General features: G+C 40.1%; 1 protein-coding gene across 1 annotated transcript in view; it reads left to right on the forward strand.

Annotated features, from left to right (window-relative positions):
* LOC139727017 (stAR-related lipid transfer protein 5-like) overlaps nt 1-22321 on the forward strand; it is an 84163-nt gene that overhangs the window by 35255 nt on the left and 26587 nt on the right. The window contains exons 2-3 of the mRNA XM_071637999.1: nt 10651-10677; nt 11587-11636. Of these exons, the coding sequence (XP_071494100.1) occupies nt 10651-10677; nt 11587-11636 (77 nt within the window). The remainder of the gene's footprint in view (nt 1-10650; nt 10678-11586; nt 11637-22321) is intronic.

Consider the following 22321-nt stretch of genomic DNA (forward strand, 5'->3'; position numbering starts at 1 on the left):
CGTTCACTTTGGGTTAACTTCATGTCTGACTCTTATCCGATAAGAGGTAAATCGTGCCGCACGCACCAACGATTCCGGTGTGGCGATGGCCGCATGCATATATCGACTCCCGACGCCAATTTTGGAGCGATTTATTTTCGCTCTACCTGCACTTCCACACGAGCGCCCCAGGAAGGAAAAATACCTGACATAGTCAAAGCCACACCACAGCACGTCATGAAACCTTCTCAATCATGTTTAGCTTTGGCATATTTTGTGACTGCGCATGCGCGATAGTTAATGGTCGGTCATCCACCCAATGCGAGTAATGTGTTCATGTTACTTGCCGGTCTTATGTTACCTTGCGTGTGCTCTCAAATTGTTTACCGGTTTCTTCCTCAATATAAACGATTTCAGTAAAGGAAAATCATTTTTTTTTGGAATTCTGATAATACTGGATAAAAAGTCACGTCCAGGAGATGTTCAAAATTCCAAGGACGCTGAGAGATCTTTTAGTTAGTAATCATCCTTTATTATATCCTGTCTTATCAATCAATATCATTCATAATCATTCGTGTTGTTAACCTCAGTGCTGTAATAACGGTTATGAGATTATGATATGAAGTTATGATAGTGTTTCACAGAAAGAAAAAAAATATAGACAAAATGAGTGAGAGAGAGAGAGAGAGGGGGGGGGGGGGAGAGAGGGAGAGAGAGGTGGGGGAGAGGGAGGTCGGAAATCACCAACATTGTCTACAGCAAAGCACGCTTTAATTCCCACTCAGCCCGAACTACGACCACTACTACTGATCGTTGGTCGCCGCGCGGTGTCCGAAGGGTTTAATTGAATCTTGAATCATTGTGGTCTGTGTGTGTGTGTGTGTGTGTGTGTGTGTGTGTGTGTGTGTGTGTGTGTGTGTGTGTGTGTGTGTATGTATGTGTGCCGGAATTACAGCACAGGCAGGATTGACCACGGTTGATTGAAGGTTTCCTGATCGAACCCGACAGCGAACGCGCCAACTCCAGAGTGGGAGTCGTCTAAAATCTCACCACGGTGCCAGGGGGGCACACGACACCGATTACAGGTGTGTAACGCGAGAGATTTTCCCCGCTACCCGATCTCACATTACAAAAGCGCCGATGTTACTGACCTAAAGTCCTTGATTTTATACCAATCAAAAGCCGTTTTTTGTGGGAACAGAGTCAAATAGTGCCTTATGCTGGCGTATGAACAAATATCATGAGTGAGAGTATGTAGACGTATTGAAAAAAAAGCAAAGTAGCAAATATTGCAACCCCTCCTTCCCCCCCCCCCAAAAAAAAAAAAAAACAACAAGACACAACAAAACATGTAGGAATGAACTGATGATGTAGCAGCTCCTTTTCACAATATAAATTAATTAGGTCTAGTCCCTTGAAAACTTTTAGTTGAAAAAAAAAGTTTTGCCCTTGATCCATTCATTCAATTTCTTATCACTCATTCGGAATATCTCAAATGTGATCATTATTGTCAATATCATTTCACTGCTAAAGCAGAGATAGATGTAAAATTAAAAACCTGTTTTCAGTATTCGGGCGTTATTGATATCCCAGGAGTAACAACAAATTGACGGGCCGACACAATCTCCATATCTGTATCTTCTTCTTAAAAGCCTCGTCGATACATTTTAATCATCCAGAATACAGGACGTACTATTTTCTGCACATCATCGATTACATGATTTTGTTTTCCTTAATATCAGAACACTTAGAACATTAGAAATACATGCACCATTCTTCCCCACCAGAATGTGAGATGTTAATTTCTCTGGATTTTTTTTTTTTCTTGACATCATGAAGGTGTGTCATCTTCACTCTTTTGGATAAAGTTACTTTCTTTTTAAATCAACCTTAGCATAGAGCTTTCGTTTGCCCATTTTACTATATATGTCTGAAGGAATCACGATTGTATGAATTTTGTCAAACACACAACTTTTTACTCTCACGATGCGTTACAATCAATTGATTAAAGACTGAATGCACAACGAAGTGACACCAAGTTTCTACAACGCGACGAGTTGTGGTGTCGCTCTCAGTCTACAATACTCGGAAAATGTTACTTCAAGACTAAGATGTGATATGAGAGAATCAGTACAGTCCGTTTCCTGGAAGTTGGACTGTTCCATTGCATCAAGAGGAGATGACACGCTATCTGGGTGTGTTGCCTTCTTTTAGTCAAAGAATTAAAAATCCATCTTTTTCGTGTAAAACTTAATTATTTTTTTTTAACGAAAGGGTTCAGGTATGACATTAAACGAAATTCGGTGCATGCCGAATATATATTTTACCATCATTATCGATTGGAAGTTTCTAGAGATTTTGGGCTTGTAGCAGTCATGGCAGTATAGGGACTTTTACTCTTAACATCGGAATTTTCGAAGGAACACCTTGCAGAACAGAATGGGGATTATGAAATACCCCTCCTCCAGGAAATGCGGCTTGAAGGTATCAGCATCTAAACAAATATTATTGCCAAATATATATATATAAATATATATATATATATATATATATATATATATATATATAAGTATTGGAACAAGTTCACTCGGTTGACAGTAGGTTCATCCGTATTTATTGCTACTCGGAGTTTCATGCCACCTCCATGAGGCGCAATCATCAGGCCTGAGGATATCGAGCACTCCTCATAGAAGGATAGAATCACCAAGTGTATATATATATATATATATATATATATATATATATATATATATATATATGCCGTTTTCAGATTTGTGAAAATAGATGATGTCAAGGGCTCGACTGCGACTTCACTGAGCCAAAGTGAAGCAGAAACAACTGATGTCCGGTAGAACGAAGTTTTGGTATGGGGAGACAAAACACGCCTTAATATAGATTTTCAAGAAGACACGTCTTTAATTAAATTTGCAAACTGGACAGGAGCATCGTCTGCATTAACAGCACACATACACACACACACACACGTCATGCACACACACTACATGCGGACACAAATTGGCGCCAATCAATGCTCGTTTCTCCCATTCCAATCATATATTGCCATGGTAACTGAAGACGGCGGTTGACACAAGTAGGTCGTCTCCCGCGCGACCGCGACGCTGGACATTTCCGTCTCCATCCCCCTCTCTTTCTGTGTTAGTCAACCCCCCCCCCCCCCCCCCCCGGTCACTGGCCACTTCATTCTACACACAAGGGTCGACCTTGTTCCCGCCACCCATCATTCTAAGCTTCTCCTCAATCGTTCGGTCCCTGGAGGTCTAGCCAAAGACTTTAGTTTCAAGCCAATGTCTGGGATGTGGTGTGGTATAGAGAATGAATCTGGACTCTTTTTTGGGAAATCTCGTATTCGAGTCATGCTTTAGGGCTTGCAATCTAAATAGACAGGGTGTTTTAGCCATGGTGCCTCCATTCAACTGGCTGTAAAGATCAATTTCTGGCAATTATTAGCTTAAAAGCGACACATAGTTCTCAGAAGGACTCAAAATTCATCTTCCATGCACAATTTGAAATTTGCTTGCGATTTGTAAAAAAAGGATCTACCAAGAAATTTGTCTGTCTGACGCAAGTTGCCAGGGTAATAAGTTGTGTTGAAGTATTTTGAGATTAAAAGTGTAAAATGATAAACATTGGTGCACCATCTTTCCTTCCAGAAGAGCCCTCTCAGTTCGGTAGTGGGTATAGGCAGAACGCTAGGTAATGATCGCTCGTGCCCTTTCATCTCGAAAACAGAACCCAACATATTTATATAAGTCTTCTGTGTATAACTTACAGGTTCACGTAGCTGGCCATCTTTTAAGCTTAAGCTTTAACGAAATTATGAACACACCTTTTAATGTAACTGATGTACTACTCAACGTACCTATTCAACTTTTTGAACATTAAACTTTCTTTGTTACTTCATGTGTTAAAAAAAAGTAATGAAACTTCAGCGTTCAATACATTTACCCGATCTTGTATTATGGGTTTATCTTTGCTTTTTTTCCTTCGGTTTTTTTATTGCTCCGCCACGAAGTGTCGCCGGAGGCATTATTCTCTTTTAATTCAACATTTGTTTTTGCATGAAAAGTTATGGTGGTGTTAACATGGTATTATCACGGATCTTGCGGTGCAAACACGGAGGATGCCGTTCTTTACGCGGTGAACGGCGTTTTGAACACGGTCCATTTCAGACCGCCAAGACCGCAACAAAAATTAAACATGTTTAATTTTTCTGGCGGTTCCCCGCGGTTCTCTGGGTTTATGGCGGATGAGTGACGTATGACCAGGGTTTGTGTACGGTGTGAACACGGTCTTTGGCGGAGCACGGCGAATTGCCGAACCGCCATCTAAACCGGCGATGTGTGATCGCTCCTTTAGCAATCGTATTTCCCACCAAGCTGCGTGCTATTCTTTCTCGTGCGGAAGATCGCGGGATACTGCGATTTGTCGATTGCCGATAATCGATTACAGAAACATTACGTAGCAACCACGGTCGGATAATGTTCTCAGATTGCGATACTACCCATATACCTTTTTGACTAATATTTTGTAGTTGCCCAACTGTAATCGTGTTATCACAGCGTTATTTTACACATTTCTTAAGCACATGTGTGTCCATTTTAGAGCAAAAATCGACAGTTTCTGCAGGAAACTCTGTGGAATCTCTATTTTGCCTTTGATAATAATACCAGGGCCATCGGAGAGCGGTGCAGACACTCTATAGTGTTACTATACAGAGGCTGGCCTCTGTATCGTAAGACCGTTGTTATCGTATTTTCCTTAAATTAACAATTTAGGGATCCAGTAAAATATCATGAAGTCGGGACAATTACATCGTCAGGGCAACAATTTCCAATGTTTCTCTATTAGCCTGTACCATGTCATTTCACGTGAGTGTGAGTGCTGTCGCTGTGCATGTAAAGCCAATCACCAATGGCAGTCAAGTCGGATGGAACTAAACACAGAAGGCTCGACTGAAGTATCTCGGCATGGGACAATCCAGTGCTTTCAAAGCCCTGGAATTGGTTGAACTCTTTCTCTTTCCTATACACATGCACCGACGCGCCAAACTCCGTGTATATTCACACGTGAAAAGACCATTAAACCAGGAGGAGTTTAAATGGGTCAAGGTTAAGGAGAGAGACGAGCATGCTGCGGAGACTGTTTTTATACTGAGTACGCCTGGCGCTGTTTTTGTGCTACACACGCTCCTTTCCACACACAGGACTGCAGGATGTCAAAGAACGTCTCAGTGACACAGCCTTGTCAGGAGACTACTGGAAGACTCTTAAAGTTCGAATCATTCGTTAACTGTAGTGACATTCAACTCATTCCTCAAAGACACGATATTGATATGATATCATATACTTATACCGATGTCACTGTTATTAAGGTGTAATTTCGTGTACTGGAGTAAAATATCAGAGTTAAACAATAACTACAATAAACTGAAACTACCGACAAATAGGAGAAAACTTTATTCTTACGTTGCTCTTTCTGCCGTTAGCTCTTGTAGAATTGCTTCCCGAGCTTTCTCACATTTATTATGAAGGTATCAAGCGTCATTGCAGTATTGTTTCTCGGATCAATTTTATTCACTTCCTTGTTTAATTACCATGTAATGTACCAATCTACCACTTTAAAATCGATCAGTCAGCCGACCAATATGTCAGTCAGTCATACGTTCATGAGATGGATACTAAATGGGCACTCGCTCACTCTTGTCCCACTGACTGTATTCCTATCTAACGGAGATCGCTCTGTAACTACCCCAGACGTTTGGATATAATATGGAGGATTGGGGTAGGGGTGCGCTGTCACCCTTCTCCAACAAACATTACAACTTAAATGGTACTGAAGTACCTTCTTAAAGTACGAGTGCCCACTTAGTATCCATCTCATAAACGTATGCTTTCCACTGTTCGCCTCAAGACGCCAAGATACCATGCGTACCATGTTCAGACTTTGGTTCGTGGTTAGGAAAACTGAATAATGCTTTGCAGTAGCATTACATGGCACAGAAGAAAAAAAGAATACTTTTTACCGAAAAGAACTTATTATGGAATAGTTATATGAACTTAATAAGTGTGAGTATTGATACTGGTGGCAGTAGTGACAAAATTATTTTCATCATCACCAATTCCCTAGTGTGTATCTCTGTCTGTATCTGTACAGGTCTATGATGTCATGGATGTATCGGGGGGGGGGGGGAAACTTTGACAAAGTTTATTTAACGGAAGAGAAAAGTTCAGGACATTTGAAGTCTTATTTTTTTTCCCATTTTCCATCTGACAAGATGGCTTGATAATCCATAATATTGAGCTGTACTAGCTGATCTTCCATGGAGTCCAGTTGAGAGTACTTGGGGCGGACGACTTCACCGGGTTATGCATCCTATAATCTTCGTGATGATTGAATGTCCATTGAAGCGGGATCTTTTGCGTACGTGGGATGTGACTTTCTCGCACAAGGGATCTGCATTTTATGTCCTATCCGAGTGTTTTATCGCTGCCATAAAGACTATATTTTATCAGTACAAGTGAATTAATGTCAAAAGAAACAAACAGCGGCATCCACAACCATTGTCATGATTGAGAAACATTACTGAGAACAAAAATTTGCGCTCCCGCTGTCCCATGCTTAATTTTGAATGTAAGATTCTCGTTTACAGAGCTATACTGATGAAAAAAAAAATTCGATTAAAAAAAACTCAAGGTTATAAAGCCGCATCGCCATTTTGCTTACCATATCATAATTTTGCATACCATATCATAATTTTGCATACCATATCATAATTTTGCTTACCATAGCAGCAATAAACTCGCTTGTGTGCATGCAGTCAATGACACGTGGAAGGCAAACGGACACGGGAGCTCATGAAAGACTTCCGGGAGTGTATAGCAAGCGTTTCCGGTTTACGTGATTTAGTGACATGTTTGCCAACGAGAGAATTTCCTTCACGGCCTGTCAAATGGGGAATAAATCAAATGAAAACGTCATGTGTGATAAAAAAGGGGGAGGCTACGGGTTCGCTATACGTTTCTTTATTGATGGAATCTAATCAGGTTCGGATATTATGACTCGCGGCATTATGATAAGTGATATGTGTAACAGTATCAGTATATTACAATACTGAGCTATCGCTGTATATAAAGCCCTTTATAAAACTTTATCAACAATTGTTTTGTTATCGTATATAGAGCAATCATGGGACGGAACCAACTTTTTGCTTCGATTATTTTTGCGGATAATTTCAAAACAATTGAAGATATCGCATTTGATAAGGAATGGAGATCACCAGGAAAGAAGAGCCGTGATTGTTGGTGTTATCCTTCAAAAGTCAGTTGCGCTGCACTGTTACCAGGACCAAGATAAAAACAATATTGACAAAGAGTTTATGAAAATCATCAAATTCAGCAAAATGAAATATGACAACATTGAGCGGGAAGAGCTGAACATTCGCTTTGAAAAAGGATATTCTTTTCGTACGTGTATATATAGTTTCGATTTATTTTATAATCATCCAGATAATGGCTTGTATAAGCACAAAATTCATTGAGTGTTACATAACAACAGATTTAAAAAAAAAAAACTTTTACCTTAACTACTTTGTGTTCGATTTTGAACAGTAAACCTTGAAAATGTATTGGGAGTATAAAAAAATAATCCCAAATGCAATTTTATTTGTCTTCTTGTTTTTACCCCCTTGATGGCAAGTGTGAATTTTGATCTCCCTAATGCTTTGATGAATAACCCCCCAAAAACTTTTGAAAATCAATATCATCACCATGTGGCATGTGGCAACAGTAAATGAGAGCCGCAGGTCGTGTTCCTCCCCCCCCCCCACCCCCTCCCCCTCCTCGTTTCTCCGATAATGCATTCCTTCATCGCGTTGTCGTCTGCTCCGCTAAGGGATCTTCGCGCCACTGGCCCCAATTTGCGTGACTTTTCTCCGTCTCCACGGACGACTGGCCGTGCACCGCTGAACGGCGAAAGAACTTTCTCCACCGCCTACAGACAATCTACACGCTCAGAGTCAGTAAATGTGATCCATGGCTGCGCAGCCGACGACGAATATCTCCGCTGTCAGTCATCATGTTAAGGTGCATGCTTACCGTACTCCTACACTTCGATGCCTATTAGGCTTAAAGGTCCGTGTTAACCGAACAATATCAACATTGCCGGCTGCCTTCTATAACCAGTACACCGTAACACTCGCACAGTTTTCAGTGTTCCTTCGCGACAATACCCCTCATTGTAGATCGCGTAAAAAGGCAACACGGCCGAACTTTCGAGTATGGTATGCACTCTTGCTATTAGGCAAATGCTTTTTTATGGTATGGCGATGTAATGTTATACAAAAATTCAATGCGACTACTTTATCGAACCCAGACCTTCAAGCTAAACTAGCAACTGAAGTTACATTCCAAACTGAAGAGAGACATAAAAACAACCAAGCAAACATAACAATACACAAAACTTTTTTCATGTCTTCCTCCATTTCAGGTTTACTTCCGTTCATGAAATCGAATCATAGACATAAAGTAACAAGTTGGCATAGAGTCGTTATTTGGCTTTTAGCAAAAAAAACCATGTCAATATAAGCCCCAACTCGAAATATTCGACCTCCATTTTCACAGCAATTTCGTGTTAAGTGTGGCTTAAATCTACACTTAACACGAAAGTCAAGTGATGTAATTATAGCAAAGCACATTGTAACCAACGTGCGCACGTACACACGCATCATGTAACACATACTTAAGACACGCACACACACACACACACACACACACACATACACACGCACGCACACACACACACACACGCACACGCACACATACACACGCACGCACACACACACACACACACGCACACGCACACACGAACACAAACACATCAAAATGATAATCATAGAGCAATATTTTCCTACTTATGTTGGAAGTATTATGTATTCGTTTATGTGAGAGTGCATTGCGTGTGAGGTGTGTGCAGTATGTATTTGTAATGCGTTTATATGCATGTGTATGTGTGTGTGATGTGTACCGTTGATAAAAATTATAATAATGTGTGATGTGATGATAACTCTGTGTACATGAAAATTCGTGAAACGTGGACGTTTGGGGTTCTTAACTTCTGATTTATAGGGGTAAAAAACAATTTGTTTTCCTCAGTATTAATGTCCATTATGTATCTGTTGCCGCGGCGCCCATTTAGTGGCTTGGCACAATGACCTGTAAACAAATCATTGTGCAAACCATTCACCACCTTCGGTAGTTATACCTCGCCGAATGAAAGGTTCTTCTCACGATGAATACATACGCCAACACAGTGGTATTGGCTACACTACTTATTTACGTATATGGTAGACATAAATTCAGCTACAGTGACATTTGCTATAGCAAAGAATGGTTTATCTTCCTTAACCTTGCAAATCATGCAAATTGTCAAAGATAATTAAGACAAAATCAAGATATGTTGTCTGTCTGCTTATTATATCCTGCTGGCGCCAAAGTTGCTGACCTGCCTTTGTCATTAAATTTCATTACGCAAATCGTCTACTATCTGGCGATTGGCGCGGGAATATTTACTGAAAGAACACAACTAGTATAGCATTAAGCACGAACCTCGTGAAGTGGAGAATGCTCCTTTAAAAGGCGCACCTCCAGCCCACGAGCGACCGTGACCAGAACGAAACCTTGAGGCTCTGAAATTAGCCGTAACCCGCGGAAGCAAACACTGCTCGTTGTACCCTGATTAGTGACAAGTGTATTAGCAATGCTGACCTACAAATCTGACGCAACCACACCGACAGGATACACGTGTTTCTCTCTATGTCTCTCGGTTTTTGTTTCTTTTTTTTTATGTGTGTGTGTGTCCCCATGGAAAACTTTTGGCAAATATGATTCTAATCACTCGCCTTTACGATATAACCAACAAGCGTTGCTGTTAGGAATGCTGAGATTGTGAATCGAAGGGGCGCTTTCTTTGATGCTATCTATACAGCGGTGTGAATTATGCACAACGTTTCTGAAATAGCAACATGTTAATCCACCAACTTGTTTTGTTCACGTCACATGTTATTCTCGCCGTCGTTAACGGAGAACATATATATTGTGTTGGTAATGAATATGATGATCCAAGTCGCATTTGTGATTTTCTCGTCACTTTTTGAGATCTCCATTCCTATAACATGCGACGATAACAGAATAATAATAGTACTATATCATTTCATATAGTTGAATTCTAATCGCAGTCGATTGGTATCATTCCAACACACATTTAGTACTTTTAGTGCACATAGACCACAGCACTAATTTACTGGAGACAAGTTGTATTACAGATGATAAAACAATGATCAATGTCGCTGATTTGCATCCTAAATGACGGTCTTTATTATTAGTGCTGTTATACTGCTGCTATTACTTTGAATGGCGCCATTTTCATCAAGTGAATATTTCTAAGTGGCATTGGTCCAACTGTATTTATGAAGATCACAATGCATTTTAATCGTTCTCGTAAACTAGTGCGATCTGTGATTGTGCAGTGCCACTTCGTCGCCGTTTCGATAATAAATATGCGTGAAAGAATGAATTGTACGAACACGAATTTCCAAAATGAAAGAATATTCACTCGACGATTTTTCTTCACTTTCATTTTAATTTGCCTTTCAAGGAGGAAATCGCTATAGAGAATTTCCAGGTAACAGTTTTTACATCTGCCTGACACCACGCTATCATTTACTCCCAAATCAAAATCCGTTGAAGTATTTCGTTTATCTTTCAATCCTCTCCGTGTCGCATGTCTGTACTGGCGTGTGTTTAATGATTTTTGTTTTGTTTCTTTCCTTCCTTTAAAAAGATATCCCCGCTGAATGTATAATCATTTTCTGAACTATGATATCTGTCAGTGTAATGCACCCGGATTGACATGGATTATTTTGTCGTCTGCAATTTTGATTGTTGGCATCATCCGTGTGGATGTGTACAGTGTGTGACGCTTCGTTGGTTTCTCACTTCTCACTGTTTGTGTGGCTACAATAAACATTTCTTTTACGTTTTTGTGTAAAGACAGCGGGAAAATTAATAAAAAGATGAATAAAAGAAGAAGATGAAAAGGGCAGAAGAAAAAGATGTAGAAGAAACATGTAATGAAGAGAAAAGAGACAGAGAATTCGATTATGTTTACTCACTTATAATCTTTTCTTATGTATCCTATGTTGCGTTTTCTATCGTGTGAAGTTAAATGCACCTGTATTCGAGTCTTTTTACACAATCCATCCAATAGCCATAAAATGTTGTGTGTGTATACCTTCGTATTTCTGTATATATGAGTGAGAAAGCATGTTAATTACTTTATTGCATTTAACAGGCTTTCTGTACGTGTATACGTTTTAATGCGACTTTGCTACGAAACTTAATGTGCCACGCACAAAATGACACCACTGTGTTTCTGTGCTTTGCTCGTTTTCTGTTCTCACGTACTTTCAAAAACATGATTTGTTTTAACCTATTCGTATTTGCCCTTTACCCATTATGCTCATTTGATCTAAATTTATCGACATCGATCTATGTATACCTAACGTTCCTTTTTTGTATGATTTTCTTGCAGAAAGAAATCAAAGTGATGTACAAGAAGTCTTCCGAGTTTGATGGGCACATGTGAGTATTCTGCGAAACTTAGTAATTCAGAAGTATTCAAATTGACTATTCATAAGAGAATCATTCATGGATATTCATTACCAATGGAGCAGAGCTGCAAAGTCTCCCTAATTCTGCAGGAGTCTCCCTGAAAATGTCGAAATCTGTTCATGTCTGAATAAGAGAATATTAAAATCTCCCTGATTTGGGAATTATTTTCGCCCACTGAAATGCATGTAACACACAGATATCTCCCTGATTGCTGTGTGGAATCTCCCAATTCAATTCAATTCAATTCAATTTTATTTCCATTTCCATTGAATAAACAGAAAAAATATATACAATACATTTACAGAACAAATTTATAACAATTTTAAAGAAAACGTACAAGTGGTCACGAGTAACAACAGAATTTCGTTTCTAAGGTATATACCTAATACAAAGATTAGAATGGAAATGGAGGGTCCCACTTAAAAAGCAAAGCTTGTAGGGTATGGGACCCTCAAAAAATACGTACACAAAGTCAAAGAAACCAATGTCAACTGACATGAAATTAACGTAGGAAGGGGGAAAAAAAGAAGAAAAAGAAAAAAAAAGAAAGAAAAAGAACAAAAAAGGGGGAAATGAGACTATGGTACAACACACGCCATCGTGGACTCCCTGATTTGGATGTGGGAATGTTGGCAGGCCTGAATGGAGTTTCAAAGCAGCTATACTCGCTGCACATCTCGACTTTGATAGAATTGACTAACATCGACTTGAATTGAAAACGTAGTTTTCATGTGCATGCAAAACTGTCCATATTTGCTCTAAAATGTAGGCCTACCTACACATAAAAGCAATATGTGAAATAGCGATTTCAGTAACGTCATCAGGAAAAGGCGATCATGCGACATTTATTAGCCAAAAAGGTTCGCAGGAAGTACAACAGTACAACCCGAGGCCCGTTTCATAAAACTTGTCATCAGTGACAACTGCCACATTTCTATGACAAATTTGCTCTCAGCCAATCAGATGCAAGGATTTCAGTAGCTTGTCACATCTATGACAACTTGTCACTGATGACAAGTCTTATGAAACGGGCCCCCAGACTGTATTTGGTGCGTACTTAAAAAAAAAAAAAAAAAAAAAAAAATCAATTATCTATATTTGACAAATCAGGCAACAGCAGTACTCACTGATCTTTCGCGCTAGAGCTAGATGCATGGAGCTTGTTGGAAAACACGATTGCTAGGGCATGATCGATTGTCACGTAACGTTATACCTTACCGTCTACGTTAAATAAAAGTTCTACCTACCCTCAATGCGGAACTGGGAGGGCTCTTTTGGATTGGAAGTCGTGTGCCATGAACGAAATTATTCTACTTTCTCGCTCTCAAAACACGCCAAAAACAACTCATCATACTGGCAAATCGCATCAGGCTGGCAAGTTTCTCGGTAGACCTTTTTGATGTAATTGCAAGCGAATTTCGAATGATGCAAAATTAATTTTGAGCCCTTCTGAGAGCAAAGTTCGTTTTAGCTCAAAACGTTGTCTGCGGCCCCGAAAGTCACCAGTGCACGATTTCTTCCCCTAACCTCCCCTCCCCACCTCGACTATCCCCATAATATTTTGATAAATACTTACTCTGTTCGCGAATGTGCAATGCATCGCTCCTTCCTCGTCGTTGAGACAAATCATTCAACGGCAGTGAGCTAGACAATTGGCCACTTGCCCGACCCGTTTATGTGAAAAATGAAGACAAACATCAAGGTCATGAAAGTCATTTTAGGTCTCCTCGTTTGTCATCTAAATTGGCGAATTCCTCCAAATAACGGCGCGTGTGCGCTCTATGATATAATGGTTTTCATAAACATCCTGAAAGTGCTATCACCTCTGCTGATTAGAGCTGAGAGCCCTATGTTGGTCTTTCAGTTATATACAGAGTGTTTGTAACATTATTTGCATTGTATATGTATATTTATCTATCTATCTACATAAGTTATATAATACATAGACATATGTGAGTGTGTGTATGTGTGTCATAAAACAAAAAAGTGTGTGTGTGTGTGTGTGTGTGATAATTATGTGCGTGCGTGCGTGTGATGCGCACTTAGCTCCAATCAATGTACTTGTCGTGAGAAAACTCATGGTTTCTGTCAGAGCCATCAAATACTACATTTTCGACTGACGTCAAAAAAGCAGACGTTCTCTCACAACAATGTGGCGCCGCGGATAGGCCTACTTGTTTTCTTTTCATTCAAATGTTTGTATTCTTTTTTGTCAATGCCCAACGTCTCCGGCGCCGTCATCTGCCCGGGCTGCGCGATGATGGACGCATTTTGGACGCATCTGCGCAGTAAGAGAAACGCGTCGCATTTTGAGCCAAATTTCGTCCCCGTTCGCAGCCTCCTCGCCGTAACGGAGCTCATTTACCACATGACAGCAGCACAATAAAGCTGCGATTGATAACTAATTAATCTTGTAGACGCTGCAGACGGAATGCATCCGCCGTAAATGAGAGAGATTAATGTACCAGTGCGCGACCCAGACTGCAATTTATACCGAGCACTTGTAGGCACACATTATAGTGCAAACGTGCTTGTTTACCTGAGCGACACGGAGATTCAGCGGTTCGCGAGAGGGGGAAAGAAATAGAAAATGCGTCTCATTATTTCTAACCTTGAGACAAAACAGGGCTGCTTATGCATTGAATGGATGACAATTTCTCCGCAGACAGTAATTTTTTTTTCCGCTCATATTGAAAAGGAAAAATCAAAAGCGAAAGTCTCGTAAGCCTGATAATGAAAGTGTCAAGTTAAAATAGCTTTCATTTCGGCTATTAAATTTTATGCATTTGTCTATTTCTTTTTTTTTACTCCGATGAATCATGACGACGCAGTCTGGATTTTTTTTCCATCACGCGAGATGCTTTTACCCCCCCCCCCCAACATGTTTAAGTGTGTATCATGAATAATAGACGAACAGACCAAGTACAAAACAAAATCAAACAAAAAAGCATACAAAGAAACTCAAACATTATCATTAAAAACACATCCAGCAACCGTCAAAATGATATTTTCCGTGAGGCTTTGTGGCTGAATAACAAAACAGATCCATGATGTCCCGTTCATTGCTTTGTAACTGTATACTCAGTCGTGGCAAAAATATATATATATATATATCAAGAATTGTATGTACCAAAACCATGATGCCCATTTTTCTTTTTTCTTTTTTTTTTGTCTTTTAGACAGAACCAGTACAATATCAGATGATCAAAAATGTTCCGTTCAAATTGCCATTATCTTGGTGGACAGTGACTGCGCTGCTGGCGGAGCCTTCGTGCTAAGAACAGAAAAAAAGTATCCTCCCAGCGGCCTACACGTGTTACACGCATAGGCACACACACGTATGCGGCGCCATGCATGTATATAGGCACACACACACGTTTGTGGCGCCACTTCATACGTGTAAGGTGCAATGGGGCCGGCATTGCAGGACACCGGTTCCTTGACCTTGAAAGCTCTGGTCTCCCGCGGCTAGCGCGGCCAAGCGTGAGGCGATTTTGCGTATTGACCAGATTTGATTGCCTGCCTTGGAGCGAGCAGGAGAGCAGCTCAGCGTTTGCAATGTCTCTACAATGCTCCCAACGTATATACAGCTCCCGGCCCGTCTTCCTGAGAGGCACCAAATTGACCCTCATACATTACCAAATCTATTATTAGGAGATAGTATAACAATTTGATGTTTCACAGCACTTATTTACGCACGTCAGTCTACGTGGATGAATGAATGATTTGACAAATTCTACCGACTTAATCAAAGGATGAACAAAAAAAGACATGCCTTTCCCGTAAGTGATATTATACGACATCTTGCAAGAAATTGCACTATAGTTTGTACCGGGTATGTGGGTTTGACGGGAGCACATTATTTCATTTCATTTCATTTCTTTTATCCCCCCCCCCCCCCCCCCCACAGAAAAAGAAAGAAATAAGAATACACAGTCATGAGGCAAATGTTCTTGTATGAAACACAAAATATTTCAAATAATGTACTTCAGGTTACAAACTTCTAACACAGTCGTACAGAAATGATTAATGTTGTATCAAATAATAGTTGGTTGTATGCTGTTGGAAATCATAATAATAAATGATGAAGAACCTTCGAAAATATAAAACTCATTTCATCTTCGTGTCAACGAACCTTTACTCTGCTATGCGAGCTAATTACGTAATATGATCTCTTGTCTTCTTACTGCCGCCATATTTTTCAGTCTTTTGGTAGAGCTTGCGCGCTTCAACGTGCCGAGGAGCACCGCGCTTCAGCGCTGCCCTCCTCAGCCATTTCTCTTTCCATCGACACGCTCGTGAATAAACCAACTTTGTTTTTCGCGTGCTCGGCTCCTGATTCGATGCGGTTCGATGTATACGTCTGATGCGGCAGACTTCTTAGGTATGACTCAACCGTGGGTGTAATCAACAGTGAAATCTACCATCCCCCCCCCCCCCGACTCCAAGAGCTGGTAGGAACATTGACGGAGGTGATGAATGATGAGTATGATGAAAGAGCGTGATGAGTTGTTGCCAAGGAGATGAAGGAAAGAGAGGGAAAGATTCAAGAACCATAAGAAAATGTGCATAACGGCTTCGTGGGAGATATTTTCTAAGAGATTTCACACTTAAAGCTTGCTAGTGGAAAATTAAAACACGTAGACGAAAATGGCAGGTGGTTTGGAATTGGAAGCCCTTTAAGTGTCCCTTTGCGGCGCCTCTCAGCTCCTTTGAAGAATTAATTTGTCTTCTTTGCCTTGGTCCTCTTCCCCCCCCCCCCCCCCCCCGTGCCTCCAGTCCCCCTCTCTCTCTTTGTTTCATATTCTACATTTGTTATTGTCTGTTCGAAATTATGACGCTTCGAAGAATCATTAGCTGGCACAAGCCTGACAGATAGATAATCATGCACCTGTGTAAATATTCAACACTGGATGATAAACGCCACGAAACCCGAACCAAGAGCAATACAACCTGCTTTGCTGCTTTGTAAGATCGAATGAGCCAATAGTAGTGAAGTGGCACATCTAGGGATTATGTCAAAGCTCTGGTTATTCCATATTCATGCATTTATCGCAAAGGCGTGCTTTCATAGTATTAAATATAGAGAGACAAGAAACATTATTTTCTCCCAGTGAACAATGCTTTGCTGCACCAAGGCAGTAGCGAACGAATAAGGTTCGAGTCTTGTTAAGAAGGTAACCGTAAATTCTTCAGCCAAAAGTAAAGAGGAAATCCATCCCTGCAGAACGTTTCAAAAATGACAAAAATCGAATAAGAAATAAGGAATATAGTTATGACATTTTGAAATTCACATTTCTTCCGAAAACGTTTCTTGACCACGCAGTCCTTATGAATATTCAAATAGGCGATTTGATGATGTCATGCCCTCACAATTTTTCATGATTGTTATATTGTATGAAATTCGGAAAAGTTGGGATTTTTTAAAGCTAATTTAGGTAAAAGTATATTCCCATACCAAAATTAAACAGAGTTAACATTACTTGTTCTTTTTTATTTTTAGTGGCTTTAAGGCAAATTTTACATTTATACAGCGCAAATATGAATTTTTTACCATTTCTGTATATGAAATGATTAAGAAATTGTGAGAGCATGGAACCATCAACTTGCTCATTTGAATATTCATATTTTTTCCGAAAATTTTTAAAATTTCAAAACGTTCTAACTTCCTTATTTCTTATCTGATTTTGATCATTTTTGCACTGTTCTTCAGGGAACTTTTTTTCTGTTTTTATGAAATTGATAAAATTTTGAAGTGGATTTCTTCTCTAAAAGAGATATGCATTTTGGCGTCCTTATATGTGTGTGTGGCATCCATTAGAATTGACTTGTTTAACCTGTCCCCAAATTGCATGGATATTTTGATCAGAAAGAGAAGCAGTTGTTCCATAAAATACATGTATGTAAAGTTATGACGGGGGACTCGATCTCTTATAACACTTTCGGAATGGTAGCTGCATTTTAAAGGAGGTGGGAGAGTTGGAAGCTGCGTTATGCACATTTGATGCGAAATCCGTCGTCTATCATGTCTATGTGGAATTCAGATCCTGACTTTAAAGGAGACCTCCGGATGATTTTCAGCCTTTTAGATTTGAACAATTACTATAAATTATACGGAGTACAGAATTTCAAAATTCATAGTGATTGGGATGAGGAATAAATATGTTTTCAAAATTCATAACAAATTGCAATGAACAAGGATGATGACATGGGCAGCCTCATCATAAGGATGCGTGAGTTGGGGCTCAAGGAAGCAGAACAAAAGAAGAAGGCATGCATAGATTCTACACTAACTTGTTAAGCAAGCGGTATTGTAATTGAATTACACTGCTGCATTTTTTAAATATGTGAGGCTCCTATGTCATCAGCTTCGTTCAGTGTAATTTGTTTACAATATTTCAGAGTATTGGTTTCTCTGCTCAATGACCACAATAAATTCCACATATTTATACATGGAGCTGTCGATTTATGTACTATACATGATGTGAAATTATGAAAATCGTCTGGAATGCCCCTTTAAATGGCGACATTCAATGACATTGTTGGCACTCTAAGTCACAGCAGGACAGTGTCCAAGCCGGAACAGCTCTGCCTGTAGAGCAAATGATTGCTTTTATTAGCAGCTTACTATTATTACGACAGAGAATTACATCAAATGCAGCTTTAATGAAGACGAGTTCTCGTGCAATAAAAATCTCATTCTGGCCAAGAGCTGCTGGATCGACGGATTAAAGGTATCATCCCGGCCCAAGGACAGCTGGTCAGGACACTGGCACGCTGTAATTGCAATTAAAACAACATAACAAAAAAAATCTGTAGCTACCTGATGCAATGACTTGCGCGCTTCATAGTAATGCCATGCAGAACTTGAGTTGAGCGTCGCTTTATGTATGAGAATATCAGTATGTAGGCCTATATGTGTCCGTATCTCTCTCCTTATGCCGGTATAACGTAAAGTGTGAAGTTGCCTTGGCCACACACGTGATGGGCGCTGCATTGTGACGAAAGGATGAGCATTAGTTACATTAGTTCAATTTGAATGTTTCGACCTTTGACCGGTCTTCTTCAGGGATTTTGGAAATCAACATAACGAAAAGCAACCAATCGCAACAAAACTTGCTTTTTACACTTGTAAATTTTTGCTTAGTCCCGTACTAACGGTGGGGCTAGGGGGGGGGGGGGGCTTAGCCCCACCGTTGGTACGGGGCTATCCTTAGCCCACTTTCTGTTTACACTCGTATTTGCCAAAGTGGGCTAGCCCCACCGATAGTCCGGTACTATCTGGCCCTGCAAAATAGCAGGGTTAGCACCGCAATTGCGGTGCCAAGCAAGTGAGTGTAAACAGAACGAAAAAATAATCCTGGGCTAAGCGATGGAGACGAAGTCCGACCCTCACTGACCAATCAGAAACGAGGTAATCAAGTGCTGCCGGTGCGTGCGTGTACGTGTACAGTACACAGCGTAATCATGAATATTCATGTGGTTTGGAAAGTCCGGGGCTAAGAAATACGAGTGTAAAAAGGTCAGTTTTCTCCTTAGCCCCGGACAAGAGATAGTACGGGACTAATTGGCAAGTGTAAAAAGGTGAAAAATTTGGTACGGGACTAACGATAGTCCTGGGTCAGAGAAAGTCCGGGGTTAAGAAACACAAGTGTAAAAAGGGCTTTTGTCTACCAATAACTCAAGAACGGATGAAAAGATTTTCCACCAAACTTGTAGGGTGTGCTTATGATAAAGTAGGAAAAAAAACCCGATAAAATTTAGGGGTCATAAGGTCAGAGGTCAAAGGTCATAAGGTTCCTAAAGGACATGAAATAAGTTAATCTCCCAAAATACCTCTAGAACGGATGATCTGATTTTCATCAAACTTGCGGGGTGTGTTCATAATGAAGTAAGAAAAAGAAACGATAAAATTCGGGACCATGAGGTCAAAGGTGAAAGGTCATAGGGGTCATAAAGTTCATAGAATAAGCTCAGTCTCCCAATAACTCAAGAAAGGATGATTGGGTTTTTCACTAAGTTTGCAGGGTGTGTTCATAATGAAGTAAGGGCACAATTAAATTTGGGGTCATGAGGTCAAAGTCATAGGGTCACGTAGGACATGAATTAAGCGTAATCTCTCAAGAGTCCAACAATAGAAGATCAGATTTACACCAAACTTGCCTATACGAAATGTATTGTGTCTATAATCGTGTTGAAGATACTGCCTACAAAATGGCGATAATTTAATCATGGCTGCTTGGCGGAGGTTTGCTCTCTCTGAGTGTTCCTCTAGTTGTGTATACGTGTCCATATTTCTGTTTGTGAGTGCGTGAGGGTGTGTGTGTGTGTGTGTGTGTCAGTCTGTCTGTCTGCCTCTCTGTAGTGTCTGTCGGCGCACGTACATGCGTAAGTGTTTGTCATTAGTATGTACTTGTCTCCGTTTGGAGTTAATGCATTTCTTCTTTACGGGGTGATTTCAGCATGACAGTGCTGATGAATGTGCCCTCAAATATGTTTACCCCTCTCTCTAAGATAATGAAATAAAAACCAACTTAAAACAGATCCCCTTAATTACGTCGGGTTTAGCCGATTAGTGTACTTTTGCAGTGACAGTCAATAAACGCCCATGAACCGCAATGAACTAGTCCGATGGTACGAGAGGGACCTTGGAATATTCCCAAAAATATCGCTGCAGTATTAGGCAAGGTCGTTCAGTATAACCACGATGAAAGTTACAACGTTGGCTGCTTTTCAGATGCACAGATATCGCAAATAACGGAGGAATTAATCGGCAGGTATATACTGAAGTGAATAAGTATAATATAGAGACCTTCGCTGCTATAATTATCCCTCCCCTGTGCAGCAATAAGTTCATTTTGAAAGCCCGTTTGTCGTATTTCACACTCCAGTGATGACAAAAGGAAGTAAATAACACAATTACTAGAAATCTGAGTCACTAATGGCTAGTTGACTTGACAGACCAGTGGACGTCGTTTCTTATACTTGGGTGACATGTTTTGTGCAGAAACATACATTCTTCAGTGAGATATGTATGTAAGGCAAGATGTCCTTATATTGCACTGATAACCATGCACATAGTAGAAAAATCTCATTCATGAGAAATGGCACTCTAGTCACTTACCTTCTTCTGTCACGATTTTTTTAGGTATCCTGATATCATATTCCATGACATGCTGTAGAATACTCGGCAGCATGCCTATTTTTAATTTTGTTTTTGATCGAAGCGTACTACGGGGCATGAAACTATTGATGTTAAGTCAATCCTTATTACAAGATATGATAGTAATTATTCGTAAAACATGAAGATTTAGATGGGCATCAATGCATTGTGATCTCAATAATGAAACAATTGTTACGACCAAAATCACTCCGAGAATGATCGCACAAAAGAAACAATCAACTGATGTTCAGGCGGTTTATTAACAGTGATATTGTGGGTACAGACTCGTAATCGGTTTTCACATCAGTACAATAATGATCACTAGAAACAAATATAAGTCAGTAATGGAATCACTTACTCACTAAATCACGAAATCCCTACAGTTTCCTGGTAGTGTCCAAATACGATGCTTGATGCACAAATGAATGATCCGTGATGCACCGATGAATGATTCCTTCGACGTAAATCCAGAGGCACAGGTTACAATAGTCCGCGTTATAAATCCAGGGTATATGTCCACAATAGATCCACCGTATAATGTTCCCAGCGAAATGTGCAGAATCCAACGACCACGTCCAGTCGATGCGTTGAATGATGATTCACTTTATATTGTCCAGCTAGGAATCCAGCCCGTCACAGCTTTGCCGTAGCAATGTCCGTTGACATTAAAATATGGAGTCCAATGAAGGCACATTAATTCTCTGCAGGCAAAATGTCTCCCAGGCCAAGTATCTCCACAAACATAACAGGTCAGCAGGTAACACAGGACTGACTATAACAAGTCGCTTCAGAGCCAGAAGTGACGTAACTCTCAGAGCAGAGGTGTTGGGTACTCTGCCTACTGCAGAATTCCTCTGGCTTATATACTATCCATTCACCCCCTTCTAGCACATTCTATAACTCTCTCCAACCTACTAGCGAGTCCAAGTTCCAGGAAACCTGGATGACTCACTGCCTAACTATGTACAAAACATCATTACCAAGAATAACTACCAATCACATTGGGCTACAGAGACAGTGCCTCACTCAGCCAAATATGTTAGCACTTCCCAGAACATTCTGGAAATGGGTGAAATCATTCTAGACTGAGTGAGCTATAATGTTTTTCCTATTCCATGCATGTACTGTATAGCTACATTGTATACCACCTAAAAATTCTCCACTGATCTGGTCAGCCTGTATGTACTATATGTATACCACATAGAATGTTCTCCATTAATCTGGTCCACCTGTGTACATACACATTAAAACAACCATGCATACAGTACATCATACATGTACATAACTACTAGTGTGTACATTTGTGACACCATCCCCCATGGGAAAAAGAAAGCCTTGCCGTAGCAAGGGTTTCTTTTACCTTCACAATTTCTCATTATTATTTATAGTGAATGTGAGGTAAAATCCAAGTCAAGCTACAATAATCACATACTATCACATGTCTTTTGGATAGCTGTATTCATTCCACGTTCTCTTTTCATGGATACCATTT

Source organism: Diadema antillarum, unplaced genomic scaffold, assembly GCF_040938485.1.
Source record: "Diadema antillarum isolate AM-2024a unplaced genomic scaffold, OU_Dant_1.0 seq00000111_RagTag, whole genome shotgun sequence".
Lineage (NCBI taxonomy): Eukaryota > Metazoa > Echinodermata > Echinoidea > Diadematoida > Diadematidae > Diadema > Diadema antillarum.